We start from the raw sequence: 27190 nt of genomic DNA, 5'->3' as shown, positions 1-27190 counted from the left end.
CCAACTCCAGAGCATCTCTGAACTGAGCTGTAGCATGTGTTGGAGCAGGCAACACTTAATTATCGGTTAGTCTTTAATTAGCTCTTAATTATTAACACTTAATCCATCTGTAAAATGGGGACACTAATACCTGCCTCATAGGGACTCTGGGAGCATTAATTAAGTTTACAGTCCACTTTGAAGATGCAAAATGTGAAATAAGTGCTCAACAGTGGTATTAATAACCACAGCAGATTTACCTTCTTTTCCTAATGAGGTCCCTTTTTCCTCTCTGCTCCTTCCTTTCCTTTCGAATATCCATCCCCAACAATATCTGCCCAACTTTGCCCTGATGGAGAAACACTTAGCTCTGTGTTTCCCAGACACAGGATTTCCCATCCAGGAAACGGGCTATTTACAGCCATCTTCCCGCACTTTAATTTTCTATTATGTCCTCTGAATATGTCAGTGCCTTCCCAGTAAATATTTTGATGTGTGCTCTTGCAGCAGCTTCTGTGGAGGCTGAATGGGACAGCTGCTCCCTGTATTAGGGAATTCCAGATGTGATTTAAAACCATCAGTCTCATCCATGTGAATGCCTAGCCTTTAGGTGGGAGAGGGGAAGGATCTTCTAGTTGCTTCTGGGGAAAGTCACGAGCCATGTAACCCTTAGCCTTGGCTAGGGTGGTTTTTCAAGGACCTCAGATTCACATGCGTTTAGGATGAGAGATGTCTGCTTAGTGGGCTAGTGAAGAGGCAGCCTGGAATATAGCCCTAATCTGGCTCTTCACCCACGAAACATCAGAACCTTGGTCAGCTCTTCTATAACGCTTGGACAAAGGACCATGGAAGGGGCAATATACAGCCTTTAGGGTTTCAGCAGCCTCAAGGGTGGGCCAGAACATTCCCCTAGAAGGTCAGACTTCATCTCCTCCCTCCTCCCTTTCTGCCAACGGAATAGGGGGGTACTCACTCTTCTTGAAAGCTGAGCTCATTGCCTCTTAGAGTTCCAGCCACGGGGACAGACAGCTGCTAGAATTGTCTTGTCCAGGGGAAGGTTCCAGGGCTGCTGTGGAGGCTAATAAAGATGTGGTTATCCAAGTAGTATTGAAAATATATTTTTGGTGCCCCTCCAAAGTATCTTGTACTCTCAAAGTATATACGATAAACGAAAAATGGACGGTCACGGGATTGGAGGCCAGAATTCATGCAATTCATAGTCGGGCTAGGCAGTACTAGGGTAGATAGTCCTGGTGGATCCAGAATACCTGGTGGAATGGCCCAGGTCGCAGGGCGCATGTGCCACCAGGAGGACCGAGTGATGACGTAAGCCCATACCCACTATGCAGTCCTCCTTCTGGTGCCGCTCTTCTGGGCCCAGCCCCTCTGCTCCATGGACAGTTTTCTGTGGGGAGGCCGTGCGGGGGGGGGGGGGGGGGGGGGGGGGGGGGGGGGGGGGGGGGGGGGGGGGGGGGGGGGGGGGGGGGGGGGGGGGGGGGGGGGGGGGGGGGGGGGGGGGGGGGGGGGGGGGGGGGGGGGGGGGGGGGGGGGGGGGGGGGGGGGGGGGGGGGGGGGGGGGGGGGGGGGGGGGGAGTGTTTGTGTGTGTTTTGGGGGGGGGGGGGGGGGGTGAGGGGGTTGGTGTTGGGCTTAGAGTTCCCAGCCGCACGGGGACATGGATGGTCCTGGGCGCTCCATGGAGGTCCAGGGCTGTGAGGCTTCAGGCAGGCCTTGAACTCTCTTCCAGATTTCATGGCAAGTCTTGTCTAGGCTGTCTTGGGGTGTGTCCTGGTGGATCCAGATGTATCTGGGGAATGGGCCCAGGGCGCAGGGGCGCTTGGCCACCAGGGCCGAGGATGAAGGAAGCCCATTCCCACTTGCCATCCTCCTCCGCTCTTTCTGGAAGCCCCTCTGTCCACCCAGGGCTAGAAGACATCCACCACCACTCCTCATTCACCAGAAAGGGAGATGAGGATGGGTCTTGGCAGAAGTGGGTCAGTTCTGTCTGGCTGTCGCTCCCACAAGGTGGTTAGGTTCAGAGGCCTTCGATTTGTGTGGGAGGGGTGGGTGGAGGACAGTTTTCTTTTGGGGAGGGGAGGGCTTATTTTGATTTGTTTTTATTTCCTCTTTCCTAACTTTTGCCGCCCTCCCCCTCTCCCTCAGAAGAAAATATTTAAAAGTCAACAAAAACCAGTAGCTTAGGAACAGTGGAATGCCCCGGAGCTCAGGAACCAGGCGCCTGGGCGGGCAGAATGACATCTGGGAACAGCTGGAGGGGGAGGGCTGGCTCTCCCCACAGTCCCTGGCACTGCCCCCTTGCGACGCCGCCGTGACACCTTGCGGCGCCTGGGCTCAGCCCATGCTGGCCCGCTAGGACACGCGGAGAACTGGGTGCGGGCCTGACACCATGGTAGGCACCCGGGGGGCGGGGCCCCGCAGGAAACGCTCGCCTGGGCGTTCCCAGGGAGCCCCTCGCAGAGCGAGCGCCAACGGCCCGGTCCCCGCCGCCGGCCCAGTTCTTGCTTTACTCTCGCCCTACCCCACCTGCTCCTGGTCTCCCGCTGCTGCTCTGCCGCCCCGGGAAAGAAGGGACGAGGCGTGTGTGGATGGGCCCACAGCCCTCAGTCCCGGCCCCCAGCAGACCCCTGCCCTGGCCGCGCCGCGCTGCGGGATGGGCACCGGGAAGGGCCCAGCAGCTCAAGAGCGCGCTGACTCGGCAAGGCAGGCTGGGCCGGGCGGCTCCCACCAATTTGCCCTGCCAATGGCTCCCACACCCTCGCAGTCGTCGAGCGGGGGAATTCTTTCTGTGGGTTTCAAACGCAACGGCTCGGTGCGCGGGACGCCCTGGGTTCGGAGCCCAAGACCCGCCGGTGGGGTGGGTGGGGGTGGGGCCCAAAGGACCCCAGAGCGCTTCGGCGGATCAGAAGTCAAAGCCAAACGCGCCGCCACCCCACTTCACCGCTCCACACAAACCTCAGCTCCTGCCTGGGGGGCCCCCTCATCCTCGAGTTTAATCCTAACTGCCATTTTATGGGGCGCTTGCCCTGTGCCAAGCGCTGGGCTCACATTCAATCCTATCAAAGCTCGTGAAATTAGTACCACTTTTTATTATCGTTCTAAATGGGAGGAAAACGAATCTCAAAGTCATAAATGATAGTGTCCAAGGCCCACTAAGAAAAGGGGAGCTGAGATTCAGACCCCAGCACTCTAGGCCTGATCTAGCCCTTGAGCACTGAGACTGCTTCAGTAGGTGGGCAGGAGCAGGGGTAGGAGGTCCGAGGTGCTGGGAGAAGGGCTAAGTTAGCTGTTTACTGATCAACAGGCCCCTACCCTCACTGAAGCGGCTTCATTCAACTGGGCACTGACACAGTACCTCCTCTGAGGGAGACTTTCTGGTCCCAAGAGTCAGGGCGTTGTTTCTTTAATAATACTCCTGGAAAGGAAGAGCAAGAGGGTGGAGAAGGAAGAAAGAAGAATGGACACAAATAGAAGAAGATGGCAGTCTATAAATGCAGGGCTGGGTTGAATCCTGACACTTCCCCACTGTGTGACCCTAAGAACTTTCTGAACTTCTCCTATCCCCATTCATAATTCCCCCAGTACTGATGCAACCCCTCCTTTGTGCCCGATGAGTTGCTGGGCACTGAAGAAGCATAAGGGTGGGCAAAAGTGGCATGGTCCCTGCTCTCATGGAGCCTGTATACTAGTGAGGGGAGATCGATGCAAACTAGCCAAGCGAGTAAAGCAGCAATAATTACAGATGCAATGGGGCTCTGATGGAAAATAACTATTAGGTTGGTGCAAAAGTAACTGTGGTTTTTGCCATCACCTGCAATGGCAAAAACTACGATTACTTTTGCAACAACCCAATAACAAAGTGAGGCATTGGGGAGAATAGGGGAGGCAACATTCCGTGGTGGTCCAGGCTCACCTCTTTGAGGAGGTAAATTTGAGAAGGATGAGAGGAATTCCTTTTCTGTAAAATGGTGTTCATAAATTATGAGGATCATGTTTCTGGCACATAGTAAGCACCCAAAAAATGTGTTGGATGAATTAATGGTATACTGTATGTAAAGTGCCTGTTATATAGTAGGTGCCCAATACACAACCTTGCTCTTTACAGAGGGGCTGAGTTCCTGGAAATGTTGACTCTAAATTTTGAAATCTGAGCTTCATTCTCCTTTGATTTTCATTACAAAATTGAAGATGTGTTCCTTTGGGGAAAATTCCGCGGGCCTCGACTGAATAAAATTATAGTTAAGAATGTAGAAAACCTTTTAAAATAGTGTATTTAAAGGAAAAGTGATCATTTCTGATGAAATATTAATAGTTCTGAAAATGTCACTCAGTGTTTGTGCTGCTTGGCATTTGGTTGGCTAACACCTAAGCTTAGAGCAGAACACCAACGACCCTGCACTGCCCAGGCCCCAGGATTCTGGAAAGTTAGCCAGCTCACTCTCTCTTCCTGTTCCCTCTCCCCCTCAGCAGGAGACCAGGCAACAGGGGCTAAATCAGAAAGAACTGAAAAAAAAAAAAAAAAAAAAATCAAATACAGCAGGGATAGGGAACAAAGATAGAGCATGTTTTTAGCGTGCACAGATGAGATTTCTAGAAAATTCTGCAAAAATCGTAAGTGATGTACTTAGAAATAGTATAAAGCTATGTCCATATGGTAGCCACTAGCCACATGGGGTTGTTTTAATTTTAATTTTATTTTAATGTAAATTAAATGAAAAACTCAACTCCTCATTTGCATTAGCCACATATTATATGCTCAGGAGCCACATACGGCTAGTGGCTACCATATTGGACAGCACAGAGAACATTTCCTATCATTAAATACATATACTCAGGAACCAGAGTCCCTGGGTTCAGATTCTGAGTTCACGTTTTCTGGCAATGTAGGCTTAGGCAAGTTCCTCTGTGCCTTAGTGTATTCGTTTGGGAGGGCTGCCATAATGAAGTCCACAGACTGTGTGGCTTAAGCAACAGAACTTTATTTCCTTGCCATTCTAGATGCTAGAAGGCCAAGATCAAGATGTTGGCATGGTTAGTTTCATTCTGAGGTCTCTCTCCCTGGCTTGCACTTGACTGTCTTCTCCTTATGTCCTCACATGGTCTTCCCTGTATATCTGTCCCCATCCTAATGGCTCCTTTAAAAGACACCAGTCACATTAGATTAGGACACACCCTAATGGTTTTTTTTGTTTTTGTTTTTGTTTTAATCTTAACTACCTCTTTAAAGGACTCATCGCCAAATATAGTCACAATCTGAGGTATTTGGGTTTAGGATTGCAGTATATAATTCAGCCCATAACACTTGATTTCCTAGTCTGTAAAATGGGATGATAATAAAGAATACTTGCTTTGTAGCATTACTATAGATATTCTATTACTCACCAGTTGCTTAACACATGGAAAGTCCCTCGAACAACAACTGGCAGATAAACGTGTATAGTCATTTGCTTGTTGATTACACTGAAATGCATGCCTTTGGAGTTTCTGAATAGCAGATTTGGTGTTTTGTGTAGGGAGGGAGAATTTTGTTGTCCTGGGGAAGTTGTTCTGTGATGGAGAGATGAATTCACATAATCACTTACTCCTTTCCAGGCTTTGTTCAGTTTTTAGCACCCATCGTGGGTCAAAATTGTGCAAGACACAGGGATTAGAGATGATGAAAAAGATGTCTACCTAGACAGAATCACCTAGAGAAGGAGGCAGGGGTAAAGCATTCCATAAGTGCCTGGTGCAGAGCAGTGTGATATAAACTGACTTATTCCAGTTTCCATCCAACATGGAGTTATGTTCCTCCAACACATGTATCTATGCCCAGCACTGTTTGAGGTGCTGAAGATAGGGTAATGAAGAAGACGAGCTTGGTCTCTGTCTTTTTTAGAGTTTGAAGTGAAGCATTTAATGGTCATGGACACCATTTCATCTGTGAATTATTTTTAGCTTGGAAAACTTCTTGAACTCCCCCTGACTACCTACATTACCCTGGGCAGGTTGCTTTAACCTCAATGTCTCCATTTGCTCATCTATGAAACAGAGACAGTAAAATATCGACCTCATAGACTTGTTTTATGATAATGAAATAATACATGTAAAGTGCTTATAATAGCTTGGCTAATGTATGTATCCAATGAATGTTGGCTATCATTATTTAGAATTCTGGGATTCTTAACTTTTCTCTGTGGAACCAGGAAGGCCTAAGGAAGAGGCAATTCTCCTTACCTCCCATCCAGTCAAAGCCTCTTGTCACCTGGCTTTCATCTCTGACACAAACATGGCTGGGCTGGAAAACTCAGGAACATGGGAATGTCCTAGGCTATTTTACAATCATCATATAGCCCCTAAAGCTGCTTACTCTTGTAGGTCCTTTTAGGTTCCTCATCTAACATATTTTAAACACACCCACCTCTCACCGTAAAAATAACTTTTTGGCTATAGAAGAAAATTGAAAGGATTTTTGCCATTTTGCTTTTGAAAGTTTTTGGCCATGAGTAATTTATTTAATTTGTGATGGGCTGTGATTTCTCACCAATCTTAGTGCCTACTCGAGAAATCTTGTGCAGTGAGAAAACTCCAACCTACAAATTGTTACCAAATGCAATGAAGTTTTTATGACTACTAAATCCAACAGTTAATGAAGTTGACATAATGTTATACTCTGCATTTAATTAAATATTTACTGATTTCCATGTGGCAGTTTTCTTCTTTATATTGTGGGACTAATCATAAAATGTTTAGGACTCAAAGGTTTTTGTAGGTCCCCTAAAATCCAGAGTGACCCCCATTCCCATGCGAATAAGGTTCAATGGGTCAAACTGCCAGAGGCAGGATCCATGCATAGGGGTATCCCAGGCAAATATCTTGGGGATTTAACCATCAGAGCTAAAGGAAGGGGAGGTTGCAGCCATGTTTCATGGGAGTGGGCCTCCCCCTCATGTTGTCTCAGCAACAGGACAGGGCTGCAGAGCAGCCAGCCATTTCTAGGACTTTGAAAAGGAATCTTGAATATTCTGCAAGCAAAGCTGTGACTCTGTGGCTTCTCTCTCCTGGCAACACCATCAGTGATCTCTGCCATTTCTTGGGGGTGTATCCCTTATTATTGCCTCATTCCTGGCCCATAGGAGAGGAGGCAGTTAAGAGCTTGGGTGGTGGCAGCTGACACACTTGAATTGGAATTCCTGCTCTACTACTTGATAAAGGTGGCTTTGGATATGCTTAACTTCTCTGACATATCTTCATCTGCAAAGTGGTAAAAACAATAGGTTTGGGGTAGGGAGAAGGTTTAAATATGGAAATGCATGTGAACTTCTCAACACGGTGCCTGGCTTATGGTAAGCTCTTAATAAAAAGAAATGTATAATTATGATTATCACTAACTATTATTATTGACAGCCTAGCAATGTAAAAATGGCAGCCTATGAGATCTGCACTTAAAGTTAGGGAAAAAGAAGGTCATAGATGACAGAAGAAAAGAATATGGTGGTGGCAATAGTGGTGCAGTGAGGTAGCAACAAAGTCAGAATTCAGCTGGCTTTCCTCCTGCTTTGGTCTTTCTGCCAGACCCCAGTGGTGATACGTACACCAAGAATTCCTGGCGAGGCCCTTTATGGGAAACCCTTCAGCTAGAAGCTTTGTATTGTGCCCTTCCTTCCATAGCTTCCATGTCGGGACATTGGTCACTAAAATGCATTCACTTAAGACTTCTTCTACCTTACTGCTGAGATGATTTGAGGCAGCCTTTCAGATTAAAAAGTACAAACTACACCATCAAAGAATAAAGGAAGAACTGACTCCATCTAAAGAAAAGCAGAAAGAGTTGCTACTTTCCAGCACCTGAATTGGTCTGGCCGCATGGAGGTAATAAGGCAATAAAACTGGGTATCCTTATTTGTCAGCTAAAGCAAAAATGGAAACACGTCGGGTGGCAGAGTTTTTATTTTCTGACAGCAGAAAATACACATCTTCCTCTGCAGAGACAAAATGTTTCCAGGAAATAACCCCAAGCATGAATTTATCATGAGTCCTTGTATAAAGGACACTGAGTGACATAGTGGGCAATATACACAATTCTGTTTTCATAAAAGACAGAGATGCTGTTAGGTTCGTCAGTTTCTCACATCAGGGTTCTCTGAAGACAGCATAACATTAAATCATAACTCAGTGAAGGCATTTCTTTAAGGAACTCAAATAATGAAGTCTAGAAGAGACACCTTTGGGTCCATTCCACAAACATTACTGAGCACCTACTTAACCATCCATTCATCCATCCACCCATCCATCTCTTTATCTATTCATTCAGCAAAAATTCCCCGAATGTCCACCATGTACCAGGCACTCTGAATGGCACTGACAAATACTGCTTGTAAGAACTGTCACCTGGACTGAATTTTGAAGGGCAAATAGGAGAAGGCTAGTCACAGAAGGAGGAGGGGAGCTTTCTAGGCAAAGAGAACAAAACACAGAAGGACTCAGGGGAAAGGAGAGAGAAAGCATGGCTGATTTCAAGAGTGCAAGGGTGTCAGAATGGCTAGAGCTTGGGGATTTGGGAGGAGGGAGATCTGAGGCTAGAGGAGTTGGCAGGGACAGGTGATGGAGGCTCTTGTAGGAGGGTCTAGCAGGGAGCTTGGATTTTACTCTGCAGGCCATGGGGGAAAGTCCAGAGAAGACAGAGGAGCTGTGAAATCAGGTGAGTGTTTTAAAAAGATAGCTGGTGGCAGAGAGGAAGACGCATTGAATAGGGCTAGAGCAGAGATGGGCATCTGTTACTCAGTTGTTGTAAGTAACCTGAAACACAGCCATTGTGGACTCTGGTTAGAATCTGGGAGGTGTCTAGGAGGCAGAATCTGGAGGGCTCCGTGATGGCTTGATGTGGGGACTGGGCAAGATGGGAGTCCAGGATAAATAGGTTTCTGGCTCAGGATCTGGGTGAATGTGGAAACTGTTTCCTGAATTGGGGAGCTGTGCAGAGAGGCAGGCTGGGTGGAGAATTAGAATTGAATAAGCCCAGGTCTGAGCAGGCTGTGGAGGAAGTAGTGGGGTGGGGCTCCTATGAGACATCTGAGGAGAGAGAATATCAGATACAATACAGACCCTGGGACTTGGGAGAAAAGAGGTTTCCATCCTAGGATTTGCCCACCCATCAGCCGGGACAAATAAGAAAACCAGCAATTATGGAGAGACTGTTGAGTCAGAAGAGAGGTCTATTTCCACCCCCACGCCCTTCCTTGGTACCCTGTGAGTGCTGCAGATTTACACACTGTGTCTTCCCTCCCTGAGCTGGCCCACTCTGTGCTTTCTTCCTGGAAAGTGCTGGTTCTCACCTGCCCCTCCAGTAGGCTGAGCTAGGAGCCCTTCTTGTTTCCATCACACGCTATATCTCTTCTGGAGTCATCAATCATGCTTTGCTATTTAACTCTCTTCTCAATAAACTATCAACCCCCTGAGGACAGGGGCCATGGGAATGTCTTATTCTTCTTTATGTTTGTTTCCTCAGCACCTAGCACAGACTCTGACATGTAGCTCAGTGTGGCATGAGCAAACGAATGAAAGAGTAAGTGAAGAGTAAGTGAATGACTACACAGGATGCTATGCAAAAAACGAGGAAGCCTGTATAAGAGTATTGCTAGCTGCTGGAACAAATTCCAATATTTCAATGGCTTAACACTGTTTTGTCACTGGCATGAGCTGTTTTTCCTTATACACAAGCGAAGAATTTTCTCCAAGAATGTCAGAATTTGGTGACCGCAGCATGTGGTAGCACTATAGGAACGGCCTAGGCTGTGGGTCCCTTCTCACTTCTCCCTCCTCGTTTCAGAAGCCCATAGCCTCACCTTGGTGTGGTCTGGGCTTTTTCCTCATGAAGCCCCTCTGTTGCCACTCCTTGGGCAGCAGATCACTGCCACCTCTATGGCGATAGCCTCACCCTTGGGAGATACTCGCTCATGATTTTAAAATTGTGCCCCAATTGGGATCCCAAGCTTTTCCTCTGAGCCCATCTTTGTCCTGTAGCCCTTCTCTGCAGCCCTGCCTGCCCCTTGGCCTCTGTTTCTGCCCTCACATTGCTAGAATCTCCCATTTGCTCACTCTCTCTCCTTTGGCTTCAGAAGGCTTTTTTGATCTTTTCCTGGGTCAGAATGAAAATTTCGGGGCATCAGGTCTACCGCTCCTCCTTGAATGAGGCAGAGTTCTCCAGAGCATCAGGCCTTGTATTCTTTCTAAATCAAACTCTGATTTTATCTGGATATTAGGCTTATCTTGGCTAGTCACTAGACTGCATTGGGCTTTTTTGCAATGTGATACTGTAAAGACACCTCAACCCACGGCTGCCTGTTGTTCATAGGGAGAATGGGAGGGGGAGGCAGGGAGCCAGCACCCGGGGCTGGGCTGAGACCAACACTCTCCTAGGCTAGATGGGGGTGGGCTGTTGTGTCTGACTCCTGTCTCTCCATTGCCCTGCAGATGTTTCCAGGGTCCCCATCTCTGCCTTTGCCCCCATGTTTCCTCGCTCAGACCATCATAGTAGTCTTCCAAGTGGTACCCTTTCCCTTCTTACCCTTTCCTCACAGAGAAGCTAGAGTATATGTCAGGCCACATCACTTGGCTTCTCTTTCCCAGAAATGAAAACCTGTCTTTCGTATTCAGAGCTGTCTACTTTTCGCTACAGGAGCCATGCTGTACACAGAAAATAAATGTAAACAGATATCTCTTTACATATATTTTCTGACTGCCAAGCATCTCTCTCCTTCCTCCATCTGAAAAGTCATCTCCTCCTGTTATAGGATGAATTGTGTGCCCCCCACCAAATTCATGGGTTGAAGTCCTAACCCCTAGTACTTCAGGATGTGACCTTATTTGGAGTTAGAGTCTTTAAAAAGTCAATTAAGTTAAAATGAAGTCATTGGGTTGGGCCTGAATCCAGTATGACTGGTGTCCTTATTAGAAGTTTGGACACAGATATGTACCGTGGGAACACATGTGAGCACACAGGGAGAAGAAGGCAGACATCTACAAGCCAGAGATAGAAGCCTCAGAGGGAACCAACCGTGTCGACACCTTGATCTTGGACTTCCAGCCTCCAGAATTGTGAGGCAATACATTTCTGTTGTTTAAGTCACAGGGTCTATGGTACTTTGTTGTGGCAGCAGCCCTAGCAAATTAATACACCTTCTATTTCTCACTGGCTAAGAATAAAATGCAAACTCCTCGCCATCCACTAATAGACCCTATGTGATCTGCCCCACTCCCCATCTCCCATTGCTTACCTTGATCCAGCCCCATCCTCCTCCTCCTGGCCTGCTTCCCTTTTTACAGCCTTGCCTGTGCTCACTATACCAAAAGCTCTTTCCCCAACTTTGCATGGCTGTCTTGCTTAATTCTATTATTACATTAATTAATTAATTAATAGACAGTGTCTGGCTCTGACACCCAGGCTGGAGTGCAGTGGTGCGATCATGGCTCACCGCAGCCTTGAACAGCTGGGCTCAAATGATCCTCTGGCTTCAGCTTCCGGAGCATCTTGCTTAATTTTAGATCCCATCTTCCACCGTTGCCATCTCAGAGAGGCCTTCCGAGACCGTCTCTTTAAAGCATGTCCCTGTATTGTTTCTTCTAGCACCATAAACTTTCCTTTTGTAGCATCCTTAATTAGTAACTTTATGTGTATTTGTGTACATATTTCCTGCATTCATTAAGTCAGGGACTGTTCACTAGGTGTATACTCATTGTCTAGCACAGCACCTGGACACATAATGATGCTCAATAAATATTTGTTGAGTAAATGAATCTTCACCTTTTTAAGGTCTTTATCCATGTCTCAGGTTCCAGCCCAAATCCTACTTTCCTTCTTAAATTAGCCTTCTGATCTCCCAAGTCCAAGAAAAGCTCACTGTCTTGACATGCCTCTCGGTAGCATGCCAGTTCTTCAGTCATGGTGATTATCGCTGTCTGATGGTATCAGTTACATCAGTTATGTGTGGGTTTCCACCTCTGGCCTGCATCCTCCCAAAGCAGGACCACACGCTGTGCATCTCTGCATGGCCCACAGCACAGCCTGGCTCAGGGCCCCAGAGCACCGGAGGTAAATGCACGTGGACCCAAATAGATCACAGAGCAGGAATGGCGGAGAATGTGAGTAACTGGGCCTTTTACAGGGATAAAATAGGTGCTCCTGCCCTCCACAGCACCTAGGGAGAAGGATGACAAACACTCCTTTTGCCCGGGAAGGTTTTGGGGGTAAATCTCATCTGCCTGTTGTAGCCACAGAGCAAAGTTCTGGAGCTGAGAAGAGGGTAAGAGAAAGCCCATTGGCCTGCAGCCCTAGAATTACAGAGCAGCCCAGACTCTCTTCTGCCCAGCTGTGGGCTTCACAGGAGGCCTGGGCATCTCTGCCAGTTCCTTTCTCTGGAGGAGAACCCCGCCTCCAAGAGAGGGGTAAAGTCGGAGTTTAGAAGCCAGGAGCCCACCCCCAGGCAAGCGCAGCTAACAGCCCCCAAGGCCACCACCACCACTCACTCCCAGCGTAGTCAGTCCCTTCCTCCTCTCCAGGGCTGGTGGGAAGGCTGAGCCCTCTCTTTCGGGGGCTGAGTCTGGACAATGGGAAGGGAGAAGCCCCCTCCCCGCTGCCCCAGGGACATAAAGCAGGCCTTTCACTGAGGAGTTCTGGCTGCTTCGGTTGGTTCTTGGCACCCAGCAAGGCGGCGTCAGGAGGGGCGGGCAAGCAAGCGTGTTGGGGGTGGGGACCGGGCTGGCGATTCTGAGGAGGTTCGCCCGCCCAGGGCCACCGGGCTGGCTCCCCAGCTGTGGGATGAGCTCATGCAGGGAAACCGGAACAACTTGGGGTAGGGGGGAGGGAGGAAGAGTGGCATCTAGGAGGCTGCGAAAGCGTGGCTCTGGGGAGGAAGTTTTTCATGGGGAGTAGGGACAAGCCTCCACTCCTCCAGCCCTGCCCCCTCCCGCCAATTCATATCAACTCCACAGCCCCTCTTCACACCCTTCCTTGGATGGAAATTCCTGGCCACGCTGACAGCCGGCGAACTTGGGTCGCCAACCACCCCCAGCCTGGGTCGCCATCCCTATAGTCCCTCTCCACACGCTTCCCCGGAAATTCTCAGGCCCCACCGCCCGCCGGCCACTGCCCCCTTGGCCACACAGATGCCAAAGCTCCGTTTTGGCCAAAACGGGCTGCTCCTAAGCCCGGAGCACAGCTTCTCTGGGGTGCGTCGACAAAGCGGGTGGGGGCGCCCATCGCAGGTGCCTTTCCACTGCACGCGCCAGCAGGAGCCTCCTCTCCGGGTCTTGCCCCTCCCAGTTTCCTCCAGCCTCCCTCCATGAAGCGTCTCTTCCCTCTCGCCGAGAGTTTGGCGTAGACAGCGAAAGAGCCATCGTGACTGGCGGAGAAGCCTGGAGTAGACAGACAGAGACGGCGACCGAGTCGGGTGGGGGATGGGGTGGGGACCGACGCTGAGCCCTTGGGGCCTGGAAGCCGCCGCTACTGGGGAGGGTTGGGGAGCGGCTCACGCCCTTGGGAAGAACTCTCTTCCCAAGGGGCCTTGGCTGGGAGGAGGAGGGGGAGAGGAATAAATAGGGTCCGATTATTTAAATTTGGGGATAAATTGTACTAGTAACTCTTGCACCGTCCTTCCACCAATCTCACTCCCCACCCCCAACTCCCGTGCACACAGGGACTGCCTCTGCCATCCTGAGATTTTTGTCTTAGGGTAGGAGTGGGACCGCACTGGGTCAAATGAACAGGTCCCCTCTCTCCCCCCCCCACACAACCCCGCTCCACCGCCCTCCAATTCTTAACCTGCGTCTGTCTACGCACACACGCACCTCTCCTGGGATGGGGTAGAAGGCTATTGTGAATGAGGCTCATAAGCATCGCCCCCGGCCCCAGATTGCAAGTTCAAAGCCACCAGCCAAGAGCAGCTCTTAAGAACCAAGACTTGGGGAACCGCGTCCTTCTTTGGTTACCTTTTCCCAGACAGGATTCCAATTTCCAAACGTGGAAGAGGCGTGTGTGTATGTGCCTGTGTGTGTGAGTGCGTGTGTCTATGTCACTGTGTGTGTGTGTGTGTGTGTGGAGTGTGGGATGTATTAATGGGTGATCTTATAAATGAAAACGGGAGGATTGAACTTAAAAGAAACTGGTCAATTGCAAAACAAACAGGGATAAACAACCCTTTAGATGTAATTTGTGGTTTATCTGGAGGTGGAGGTGGCGCTGAAGAGGAACCCCCGCCCCCCAATATTTTTTCCTTAGCTGCGCCTCCACCCCCAGCATTTGGAGCGGCTGAGAAGCGGCTCCGGAGTGATTAATCCGGGGATAATTCACCCCCCCGCCCCCCGGCGCGAACCCCGCGAAGCGGGATTGGAGCGAGTCATTTCCGAGAGCGCAGCGCGCCTCTCCCCGGCCGGGCGGACACTTGGTTCATTCCAGCCGCAGAAGCTCAGGGCTCCCGCGTACCGGGATTTTTTCCGAGCAGAAAAAAGCTCCAGAGCTCTCCTGACCTCCTTTCTCCTCGGCGGCGAGCGGAGCCTCTCCCTCGGCGCTGCCGGCCGCGCCATGCCGCGCTCGCGGGGACTGGAGCTGGGGCGCTGCGGCTGCCCCGCGGGGAGGGCTCGCGGCGAAGCCGGGATTTCGGCGCTCGTGCCGGGCGCCAGGAGCCGCTGGGGCCGCACGCCGCCGCCAACGCCGCCGCCTCTGCTGCTGCTGCTGGGCTGGGGGCTGCTCAGCGTCTCGGCCGCCGCGGGTGAGTCCAGCCGCGCGGAGGAGCCAGCGGCCGCCGCGCGCCCCACCCGAGCCCCGAGCCCACCCATCCTGACCCGGTCCCAGTCCCTCCCCCGGCCTCTATCCCTGCCAGAATCTCCCACCCTCCCAATTGCCTACTCTCATCTCCTGCTTCAGTCTCCCACCCCACCCTCAGCCACGTCCTCACCTCCACCCTCACCCTCATTGCTGCCCCAGCCCCAGCCGCAACTTGGCCGATGCGGCCGGTGTGGGGGCCTGGGAGACAGACATCCCCGCCTGGGGTTGCGGGGCACCTGGTCTGTGGCTTCAGTTTCTCCAGCCTCCCAGCCCCCAAGGTGCTAGGCTTTTTTCCGATAAACTTTCCCGGAGCCCTACTCCCCCGGCTCCCGATTCTGCCAGGCACGCTGGTCCAGGGGGCTGCAGAGGAACCGTGCACCCCCTCCCCATTTCCGCGTCTGCAAGGTCTGCCCTTCCCTGCCCCCGCCCATTTTCTCCAATTGAAACCGGTGCCCCCTCTAGAGCCGCCTGGAGACTGCGGCCGCCACCCCCCTCCCCAAATGCTACCCCTCCCTCGGCGCTCGGAGCTAGGAGGGGGTTCCGGTGGGCGCGTGCCCACGGTGGGGGTCCGGCGCATTCCTTGCAGGATGGCTCAGGTGGGGGCTGGAGGGTGTTGAGGGACTGGAAGGAGGGGGTGGGGGTTGTAGCCGGGGGCGGGGGAGGGAGTGTCGCCGCCAGGCTTCGCGCTGCCACATTCCCCTCGGTTCTCACTCCGCGCCAAAGTGCCCTTTCCCGCGCCCTGCTGCAGCCGAGCGCCTGGGCTGCGGCAGCGGCAGCGGCGGCGCGGGCAGCGGGACCAGCTCCCGACAACCGAGTCCGGGAGGGGGCAGACCTAGCGGGTGCGGAGAGTCCCGGAACTTCGCGGGTGTCTGGCTGCAGCTTGCAGCGCGCGGGGGAGGTACGCGAACCTTCTAGGGAACCGGGTCCCCTGTGGAGGCTACTGGCCGTGACTGGTCCTCTTCCACTTTACCCACAGTACCCCTCCGAAGCTCAGTTCTAGCCACAACCTAGAAAGTTCCGTGTGCCCGGGTGGAGACGGGTCCAAACCGGGATGCCTGGAACCGCATTTTCATTTAGCCCTGGAGGCTGATACCCACTGGGGGAGAAACCGAAACACCTGCTGCCGAGGCCTGGACCTAGGGCACCTTCGACCTGCAGCCGTGTTTTCTTTTGTTTTTGTTTTTGTTTTGTTTTGTTTTGTTTTGAAACCACCGATTGAACCTCTGAAGGTTTGGCCTGGACCACCCCAGTTCCCCTTCTCGGGGAAGTGCGCCTCTCCTCTGGCAGGTCAGTGAGTGGCGAGCTTTCTGGCCCACTCTGGCCTCCAGCATCTTGTGAGTCTGTCCTCACAGACCGTGTCGCCCACCGCTTAACCGCGGCGTGTTGGGGTTCTTGGTCAGGGAGGGCGCCCCGAGCCAGCTCTGGCTCTCTCATTCCTAGCTGACGGGACTTTCTCAGGTTCTGCTAAGAGTCATAGCCACCGACACCCAGAGAGGGGCGCCCGCGGTGCGCGCGCCTGGGAGCTCTGGCCTCTCGCACACCCACACCCACTGGGAGGCTGTCCATACCGACGCTGCTGGTCACCCAGACTTGCCACATGGGCGGTGGGGGGATTGCTGCTACCTCCCGCCAGGCCTCCCGGACGTTTGTCGAGGCGAGGCCGGTGTCTGGCTTAGCTGATTGGAGAATGTCTCGGCATCGGACTGAATCGTTTTTCTGGCTAGATTTGTCCCTGCCCCTTGGGCATATCCTGCCCCTAGGGGAGAGAAAAAGGCCGACTCACCGGCGCTTGCACTGCTCAGCGGTGCTGGAATCCTGCCCTATAGAGATCCATTTGCTCGCAGCTCCTTGGTCAGTAGAGAAGTTGAGGGGAGGGGACCTTGTGTTCATGGCTTGGAGTAGTTCCTCTCTGGCAGACCCTGCTCTGGCTGGCAAGCTTCCAGCACATTTCTTTTCTTCTCTTTCTTTTTTTATTTTTATTTTTTAAGACGGAGTTTTGCTCTTGTCGCCCAGGCTGGAGTGCAATGGCGCGATCTCAGCTCACTGCAACCTCCGCCTCCTGGGTTCAAGCGATTCTCCTGCCTCAGTCTCCCGAGTAGGTGGGATTACAGGTGACCATCACCACGCCCGGTTAACTTTCGTATTTTTAGGAGAGACGGGGTTTCACCATGTTGGCCAGGCTGGTCTCGAGCTCCTGACCTCAGGTGATCTGCCTGCCTCAGCCTCCCAAAGTGCTGGGATTACAGATGTGAGCCACCGCGCCCAGCCCAGTACATTTCTTTTTAAGCTTTTCCCGCATTTAGATGGGCTGTTTGGCCTTGCAGGCAGCAGAGATGTACTTGGTGAAATGAACTTGGTGACAGGAGATCGGCAGGATTTGGTACATTAGAAGGGGAAACACATTCATTTTGTGTTCAGTTCACACTGTTGAATTTAAAAGATGCTCAGGACTGAACCGTCTCCCTTCCTCGGCTCAGTGATCACTGGATAAATATCACTGTATAAATAAAATGATTTGAAAAGGGGAGTCTTCTTACCCACTATGTATACAGATCACCGTATAAATTAAACGATTTGAAAAAGGGGAGTCTCCTTACCCACCCATACCTTCTCCTTTCAACCCCTTTAGTCCCTGTCCTGCCTTGTACTCCCCCTCCCCCAGCCTCCCTGGAGACTTCCCACCAGTTACCTGCTCTCCCCATCAATCGCCCTCCTTTTTTTTTTTTTTTTTTTTCTTTCTTTCTTTCTTTCTTTTTTGAGAGGGACTTTCACTCTTGTCGCCCAGGCTGGAGTGCAATGGTGCAATCTTGGCTCGCCGTAACCTCTGCCTCCCAGGTTCAAGTGATTCTCCTGCCTCAGCCTCTGGAGTAGCTGTGATTACAGGTGCAAGCTACCACGCCCAGCTAATTTTGTATTCTTAGTAGAGACGGGGGTTTCTTCATGTTGGTCAGGCTGGTCTTGAACTCTTCACCTCATGATCTGCCCACCAAAATGCTGGGATTACAGGTGTGAGCCACCGCACCTGGCCACCCTCCCTTCTTAAAACACATTTCCCTTTGACCTGTAAACAGGCTCATCTTTAACATAAAACAAACCAAGAAGACTTCTTGGCCCTATTGACCTGTCTAAGCCACTGTCCCATCTCTCTTTGTCTTTTACAGTCACTTCTCTTCAAAGGGGTCTTCATGTCACTTTTCTTTACTACCAGTCACTCCTTACTTCAGCCTCTGTCTCCAGGATGACACTGGAACACTCTAGAAGAGAGCACCAGTGACCACCTCAATTGCCAAATACATTGTACTTTGTCTTTATTTTCCTTTATCTCTCTGTGGCTGTGGCCACTTTGGATGGATTTCTCTTCCTTGGGCTTCTGGGACACTGTGTCTTACTGATTTTTTCTCCTGTCTCTTGTGTGTTCCTTCTCAGTCTCTAACACTCACTTATTCCCCTCCCTGAAGTATGGTGTCCTGCAGCATCTAATTCTTTGTACTTTTTCCCATTCCTTTTCACCACTGCCTGGGTGAGCTCATCCTTGCCCAGCCCTTCCACTACCACACTCTGAAGCTTCCAGACAGATCTCTTCTGCCAAGACGTCTCTCCTGATATTCATCTATTGACTTCCTGGTCCACGGGAACTCTGGGTCTAGGTAACCCATATATCCAGCTGATTCTTGGACCTCTTCACTTAGGTGTTTCTCTTCCAAAGCAATCTTATTAGCTTCTTTCTTAAGCCTCCAGTATTTCCTGTGTGAGCTGGTGGTTCCTGTAGCCTCCCAGTTATGGAGCCCGGAAACCTTAGGATTATCCTCAACTCCTTCGTTATCGTGTGGCCATGAAATTCTGTCAGTTTCATATCCTCAATCATTCTCAAACCTAGCTACTTTCCTTGAGAAGCTCTGAACATTGAAAAAGCTATCTTGCCTTCCACTCCCTTACTAAGTAATTTTAAAAAAGCAATATTAAACTATAAGTAGACGGAATTCTGACAAAGTTCTGATTTTTCCCATGCCAACCACGTCATGGCTTAAAAAAAAAATCAAATGCCAAATTAAAAAAATTTCCCCTGCTTTGTATGTTGCTGAGTGCTTGCTTTTAGTCAGCCTCTTGTAGACTAGAGCACTGACTGTACTCAATATTCTATTATAGTGCAAACTGAGTTGTATTAAAAAGCATTTATTTGTCTGCTTTATATTAAACTGTGAGCTTACTGAAGGCAGGGACGGTGCTTTATTTCTCTTGGTATCCCCCTATCCAGCCCAGGTTCTGGCATAGAATTGGTGCTTGATGTATGGCTGTTCAGTCAGATGATTTGTACAGTTTTCTTTACCTTGGACAGTTTTCCAGGGACTGATAAGACTAAATCAGGGGTCAAGGAAGCCAGCTGGTTTGCAGAGGTAATAAGATGACATAGACACCTGGTCCCCTGTTCCTTTTCCCCACAACTAAGTATCACCATTTGGTGACAGCTCCCTAGATCCTAGAACCAATGCAACAATAAGCCGTTGGCATACCACTCTTCTCCAACCCTGAGCCAAGGAAAGGCATTTCACTACTCAGTCACCAGTGTGTGTATGAATTTGAATTTCCATTTGCAATCAAGCTGAGGGTTCATGGTTTTTAAAAAATAAGCTGACTGCAGCAGAGAGTGCCCACCGTATCTAGGGCTGGTGAGTGTGTGGCTTTGTTGAAGGTGAGATTAGAATCATGCACCAGGGACTGGAGGACCAAATTGCAGGGTCTTGGACACTGCCTGGTTTGGGTTTCTCCGGCAGAGCCCAGCAGGCAGCTTCAGCAGCACCCCCTTCACCCTCATTCATGTCCCTGACTTGCCTGTTTCACCCTCATCATCACGCTAGCAGGATTAAGGGAATCTGATTGCTCCGCAGAGCCTTGTTGGAGACCCAGCTGATCTTCAGGCCTCTCTAGGGCTCAGGCTCCTTGCTGTAAAAAGGACAAGTAATTCCTGAGTTTTTGGAAGGATTAGAAACCAGAGATGCAACCAGTCCAGTGCCATACTTCATCGAATGTGCCTATGAAATAGAAGCTGTGGCCGAAGGAATCAGCCAGTAAGTCTGTGTGCCCTCACCATGTCCTGCCCCACCTACCATGCTCAGAATGCTGTTCTGGGCACCCAGGGGAGTTACACTAACAGCTCATGTTCACTGAGTACTCACCGGCACTGTCTTAAGCACTTGTGTGTATTAACTCAATCCTCTCAGCAACCCAGTGAAGCCTGCAGTATTATTATTCCCATTTCATAGATGAAGAAACAGGTTCAGAGAGGACACATAACTTATCTACACACTAATAGCCAAGCCACAGTTTGGATGCAGGCCTGGCTGATGCCAAATCTTTTACTCATAACCCTATTGCTATTCAACTTCTTGGGGACTCAGCTGGTACCACATCCCTGGAAGCTTCTGCCCAGGCTGCCTTCTTTGGCCTTGCTCTTCCCACTGGGCTATCCTCGTCAGTTATGCTGTGCTGCTTTTGAGGCCTGAATCCTACACTTTTAATCCTCAAGCAGCTATTGTCCATTCCTTTCCACCACAAGCTCCTGGAGGGGAGGCTGTAAAGTCATTCTTGGTTTCTATCCCCAAACACCCATCTAGGTGGAACTCTACTGTGGGTTCTTACAACTCCTCAAGTTTCCTCTGTTGTCAGACTCATCAGGACATATTGAAATTTCTTGCTTAATGAGGTGGTATCTGTCTCATTTCCCTAAAGGACTGTGAACTCAGGCAGGGCAGTTTAGCCCAGCTCAGAGCACATAGTGGACACTCATTGAGTGTGCTGATGAGACAGTCAGAGATGATGAGACAATCAGAGGCAAGTTGTTTGGAACCCAGGACTTCCTTTCCCTCAGACCACCCTCTTGGGCATTCCCAGGGCAACTGGGAGCTGGGAAGACTGGAAATGGGTTAAGGGGCATCTTGAAGTGGGAGGCAGCCCCAGGCCCATCTGCACAATAATAATAGCTCTCCTTTACCGAATGCTAGTTAAATGCTTTATAGACATTACCATTTAATTATCACTGTAATCTTATATTTGAAGATACTGAGGCTCAGAAAGTGGGCCAAGGCTGTAGAGCAGGTAGGTAAAGAAAGCAGGATTAAACCTCAAGTTTACCTGACCCTAGGGCCCATCTTTATGGAAACCACTTGTTACAGTGCTGGGCCCATTGTTAGTATTCAATGTATGTTACATACTATTACTATTACTATTACTGCAACTACAGTCTACTTGCTTTCTGCACCAGCTTCCTAGAAATATAAGAGAAACAATTCACACACTGCCACTCTCAGGCACCACTCTATGCAGTGGGGAGGGTCTTTTCTTTTTGCTCCTCTGGCTGAAAGCACACGCCTTAGAACCTGGTCCCCTCACCCAACCCATCAACCCAGCTCTATGCTCTTCATCCAGGAGGGTAGGGAGGGAGAACCCTGTACCTCGAGAATGCACTGCATTGCCCTCCCTGGGTTTCTCTCATTGGGTAGCACATGGCCTCTCACCCTTCCTCTCCGTCTGCTGCAGTGTCGTGAGAGCTTCCCCAACAACAGGGGAACATCGGGGTGAACCTGAAAATGGAGGATTATTTCAGAGTGTTTATCCTTACAAAGACTCTGTCTCAGGGTTCACTCGCTTTGAGAAGGACTTGGTTTTCCCTTGGACCCACAGAAAGCAAAGAGTGGGCTATGCAACATGAGAGTTTCTCAACTTGAAAATGATGGCGTGGCTCTCAGAGCTCTTTCCTTACTCTTGTAAGTTAAGAGAAACAAAGGAAACTCATATTTATGTTTTCCCTGGACTCTAGAGAACTCAACCTCCTGGACTGTCTTTTCATACTCCTCTTCTAAAAATGAGATTCTCTATCTTCTTTTCTTTTCTCCCACCGAAACACACACTTAGTTCTTAGAGCTTTGGGAGAAGGTGAGACCCCTTTGGCCTTCTCAGGTAGCTTAATGTCACATGAAAGATAGTCATGACCCACTATACACCCACAAATGTGAACTTTAGCCAAACAGCGGATGAGAGGGGAGGAGATGGAGTGGAACATGATGAGGTGGGATTGGAGACATAGCATAATTTGAGGTAGACTGAGCTCAAGTAGGAAGACGTAAACTGAGTAAGATCAAAGGTAGGTTGGGCTGTATTGGCACAGGATAGATAGAGTGAGATAGGTGATGGAATGGAATGGGATAGGATTGAGCGAGATGTGATGTTGGGGATGGGATTGAGAGGGTGGGGTGTGCAGTATTCAGGGGATTGACTGGGATGCAGGGTGAGGTGGGGAGGGAATGTGTTAGAAGACACTGGGGTGGGGTGGGATAAGATGGGGTGGGTGGAGTTGGGATGGAGTGGAATGGAACAATTGGGATATGATGGAGTGGAGGTGAGATGTATTGTGATAGAATGGAATGAGATAGAGGTGAATCAGATTTATTGGGATGGTTTGGGTTGGTTGAGTTGGAACAAGAGACTGGGAGATAAGATGGAGTTATTATATAACCAATTGAATGGGCACCAATTGAGTGGGCATGAGGAAATGGGAAGTGAGGAAGGGCACTGGAAATAGCTGGGCCCGCCTCACAGTATTGTAGCATCTTCATCTTCCTGAGCAGGACTTCTTGAACGTTGGTCAGTTTGTTTCTCACCTGAATTGTGAAATTTCCAGCAGACATAAAGTCTCCATTAGCCTTTGGTCCCATATAGCATGAATCCTAAAATGCTGGAGGCTCCCTTTTTCTGCCGTAAGGGATCATTCTTCAGAGAGACGCTGGGAGTGCCATGTGGCCACCACCAGGAATCCATCAGAAAACTGTGCTTGGCATAAACCAGGAGCACCAGGGCATCTCCTATCAAGTCCACCATCAGAGAAAGACATTGTGCCTACCCTAGAGCTAGTACAGTGGCTCCACTCACAGAAAGGAAAGCCGAGGATGGAGTAGGGGTTTACCTCCATGGCCCCCGCTGCTGGGGGAGTCTCTTTCCTAGAGACTCTTTTACTTTCCACCTTTTCGTGTCTGCATTGGAAAATTTTAAACTGAATTTGTCTTTCAAGGGATGTCAGTCCCACCCTTGAAAAATCATTATTGTAAGGAACTTTTATGATGCTAAAAATAATGTATGTATAGTTAAATTACTGAGAGCACCAAATTACTCTTAGAAATTTACTTGAGAATCTCCTGTGCCATCTAACACAGAAAATAAGGGCTTATATTGCAACACAAATAGCCTTCCTACCTGCCAATGTCTAATTTATACCAATTAAGTGCAATTATAATCCAGAAACCTCAAAAAATTATGTGTCCATCTTCAAGGTTTTCAAATAGAAAACAGAATAAGTTCTATTATTAAGTAGCTCCATCTATTTATTGATTGAAAGTAAGCGAGTGTGACGGATGTAACTGTAAAGGGAAAAAGCAGAGACTTTGAAATTTGAGATACAAGTATATTATGAGAGAATGTGCAGACATTTTGTGCAGAATGATTGATGGCCCTTTCTGAGATGAGTAAGTGTGGTAGAGTCGACTCAGGCCTCGGGAGATTTGTCTTCAGTTGCTGCCTGACCCCACCCCTTTCCCTACCCCAGCCTCAATCTCTCTACCTACCGACCTTCATTGCTTCCTGCATTGCCGTTTCAGGAATGGAGGGAGTTCAGTGATTGGCTGGGACTTGGTGATGTGTGTGGACTTGGCAGTAAGAAGGAGATGACAGTTTAATAGTTTATTTTCAGTTCATGCTAAAATGTTCCTAGCATAAAAACAGACATCTCAATGTTGGCATCCCCTCCTGCCAGGGACCTATGTGGCCCTATCCTCCTGGCTTTATCATATGTGCATTCCTAGAAGGGTTGACCCATAGCAGATCCTCAGCTGGGAGAAAGGCCTTGTTCAGCCTGGGAGTCAGGAATTCAGCCTTCCAGACCTGGCTGTGCCCCTAACCATCTATGTGACCAGAAGCCAATCATTTCATCTTCCTAGGCCTCTATTTTCCCACCTATAAAATGGGGATAATAATACACAGTGTGTCTATGCAATGATGGATTTGGAAGTTCTTTAATCAACAAAATAAAAAGAAGCCAGAGATATTAGAATAAGACCAAAAAAGTATCTAGTTTAAGCCCATCCAGTGGGAGATCCTGCCCAGGGCTTGGGCTTCTTGGCTTTCGAGAGATGGGGAACTCACGACCTCTGCAGACAGCTTGCCAGGCTATTTTTCAGGTCTCAGGGGTGATAGGTGAAGGAGGGTGGGCTTGCTGAGCTTCTTGGCCTCAATCCATTCTTGCCCTCCAGTGGCCTGTGGGACTGCTCCTGAGAACTCAAAAGGGAAGAAACAAGCCATCTCCATCCAGAGCCCATCAGACATCCTGGATGCAGCCTTTTCCCCAACCACCACCCACCCCTGGGCAGCAGCACTCTGAGTTCAGTCTCGGAGAGTTGACGGCTTGGGCTTCGCTCTCACTGACACATTCATCCAGGGTATGAGATCTGAATGAGGCCTTTAACTATAGCAAGAGGAAAATTCCCCGTATTCGAGAACCACTGGGACGCACATCTCCTACAATACTTTGTTCTAAGGAACATGGAAAGAAGACAATGTTACAGGGACAGTTTTCCTGAGTTACGTGGAAGGCACAGTTGACGTTTTCTGTTTTCTGCACCCCCACCAAGTCTCAGGTGCATAACATTTGAATTAATCCTACCCTCAGTCCACAAGCACTTTATGATCACCTATCTGTGCGAAGCTCCTCTCTTATTCGCAAAGTTTGCTTCCCTTCATCCCCAATCCTAAAGCTATTCCAATCCCAGTAAGTACTCATTCTGATGTGTTTGATGTATGTCTTCAAATATGCATGGATCCAGGCAGGGCGCAGTGGCTCATACCTGTAATCCCAGCACTTTGGGAGGCTGAGACAGGCGGATCACGAGGTCAGGAGTTTGAGACCAGCCTGATCAAAATGGTGAAACCCCATCTGTACTAAAAATATAAAAATTTGCCGGGCGTGGTGGTGTGCACCTGTAATCCCAGCTACTTAGGAGGCTGAGGCAGGAGAATCACTTGAACCCAGGAGTGGAGGTTGCAGTGAGCCAAGATTGCACCACTGCACTCCAGCCTGGGCGACAGAACAAAACTCCGTCTCAAAAATAAAATAAAATAAAATAACATAAAAAAAGCATGGATCCTTATAAAATATATAGGGTTGTTTGTATGTATATGTGTTTTTTATTTCTATAAGTCATATTGAAGTATAAATTTCATCTGCTTTCTTTATTTACTCAATAACATATTTTGCATATCTCACCATACTCATTGAGTGTACCTAGTCAGTGGTTTCTAACTGCTGCATTGCATTACGAGTTATACATCCATCACATTTTACGTATCTGTTCCCCTGAGGCTAGCCCTCTAGCTTATCAGCAACTCCCCCGTACTCCACCACTCAAAGTTCTGAAGAACATCCTTGTACATTCCCTCTTGGGACCCTGTGTGAGAATAGTTCTGGACTATATGAAGGAGGATTTGGTACCTGGGTTAATGTGTTAATTTTTCATGTTCTGCCATGGTGTTTTCCAGAGCACCATGGAAATGGTGTGCCAAGTCACATTTCCACTAAGAGTGCCCAAGAGTTTCTGTCTTCCCACGTCCTCATGAGTACCTAATATTAGCCACCTGTCCAATTTTGCCATTTTTAGGAATGTAAAGTGCCATCTCATTGTATTAATTTACACTTTGATTACTAGTAAGTCTGAACCTCTCTTACAGGCTTGTTAGCTGTTTGAACTTCTCTTTTTCTGAATTACCTATTTATATTCTTTGCCCATTTAAAAATTGGATTTCTTATCTTAGAAATCTTTTGGTTGATTTGTAGAAGTTTTGTTTATAGTCTAGGTGTTGCCCTTTGTTAATTTTAGAAGTTACAACTAGCTTCTTCTAGTCTTTTATCCATCTATTTGGCATATGCCAGCTTTCTTTGGACACGAATGCTTCGTTTTGATATAGTCAGATCCATCAGTGTTTTGGGGGAGGTAGAGATTGAGATATGAGGGCACTGATGAGCTAGAGGGCAGGGTGGGGTCCCATGGGACCTGCTGTCTGTGTGGAGGACTCTGAGGAGTCCTCGAATCTTCCTGTCCATCCTGGGCCCCCACATTCTACAGGAGGTTTCTCTTCTGGCTCAAGGCCCTGTGTTTCCTGAAGGCCCCAGTTAAAGTACAATTTAATGGATGGATGCTATACCTAGATTGGGTAGGAGGATTACTCAGTCCTTCAACAGGCATTTATTGAGTGCCTCTGTGTGCCTGAGCTCTCAGCTGCCTTGGGGACATGGGCAAGTTTCAGCGCTGAGTGTGCATAAGAGAGACAGCAACACACAGGCTCAGAGCAGCATTACTCACAACAGCCAAATGGCGGAAGCAACCCATGTGTCCATGTGCAGATGAGTGGATAAACAAAATGTGGTATATCCATATGATGGAGTATCTCTCAGCTTTAAAAAGGAAGGAAATTCTGACACCTGCTACAGCATGGCTGAACCTTGAGGACATCATGCTAAGTGAAAGAAACCAGTTACAGGCCAGGTGCACTGGCTCATACCTATAATCCCAGCACTTTGGGAGGCCTAGGCAGGTAGATCGCTTCAGGCCAGGAGTTCAAGACCAGCCTGGCCAACATGGTGTAACCCTGTGTCTACTAAAAATACAAAAATCAGCCGGGCATACTGGTGCATGCCTGTAGTCCCAGCTACTGAGGAGGCTGAGTCACAAGAATCACTTGAACCGGGGGGGTGGAGGTTGCAGTGAGCCGAGATCGCGCCACTGCATTCCAGCCTGGGTGACAGAGCGAGCGTCTGTCTCCAAAAAAAGAAAAAAGAAAAAAGAAAGGAGCCAGTTACAAAAGGGCAAATAAATACCTACCATATGCTTCTACTGATGTGTGAGGTATTTAGTGCAGACAAATTCATAGAGACAGAAAATAGAATGTTTGTTGCCAGGGGCTGGGGAGGGAGAGATGGGGACTTAATCATTTAATGGGCAGTGACTTTCAGTTTTGCAAGATGGAGAGAGTTCTGTGGATGGATGGTGGTGATGTTAGCACAACAGCATGAATGGACTTAATGCCACTACATTATATACTTCTAAATGGTTAAGATAGCACATCTTATGTTATATGTATTTTACCACAATTTTTTTTTAAAAAAGAGGGACAGCTCTTTAGACACAAAGGGTCAAGGAAAGCTCCCAGAGAAGGATGTTCAAGCTGAGACCTGCCGGATCAACAGGAGTGAGCAGGTGAAGAGAGGAGCAGGAAACGGCTTGCGACAGTGCAGGTTCATCTGCATGGGCTCCTGGTTGAGTGAGAGTGGGTTGTTCCAGGTCTAGAAGAAGGTCTGC

General features: G+C 49.2%; 2 protein-coding genes across 2 annotated transcripts in view; one reads left to right on the top strand and one right to left on the bottom strand.

Moving 5' to 3' along the window:
- Positions 1-2299, bottom strand: part of C1H1orf94 (chromosome 1 C1orf94 homolog) — a 42367-nt gene extending 40068 nt beyond the window's left edge. The window contains 2 exon segments of the mRNA XM_050747934.1: positions 953-1021; positions 1671-2299. Of these exon segments, the coding sequence (XP_050603891.1) occupies positions 953-1021; positions 1671-1930 (329 nt within the window). The 5' untranslated portion in view covers positions 1931-2299.
- A 12082-nt stretch (positions 2300-14381) lies between these two features.
- The window catches only part of CSMD2 (CUB and Sushi multiple domains 2), a 653486-nt gene continuing 640677 nt past the window's right edge, over positions 14382-27190 (top strand). Inside the window, exon 1 of the mRNA XM_050747220.1 lies at positions 14382-14739. Coding sequence (XP_050603177.1) covers positions 14553-14739 — 187 coding nt within the window. The 5' untranslated portion in view covers positions 14382-14552. The remainder of the gene's footprint in view (positions 14740-27190) is intronic.

This window comes from Macaca thibetana, chromosome 1 (assembly GCF_024542745.1).
Source record: "Macaca thibetana thibetana isolate TM-01 chromosome 1, ASM2454274v1, whole genome shotgun sequence".
Lineage (NCBI taxonomy): Eukaryota > Metazoa > Chordata > Mammalia > Primates > Cercopithecidae > Macaca > Macaca thibetana.
This window is presented reverse-complemented; position numbering and strand designations above follow the sequence as displayed.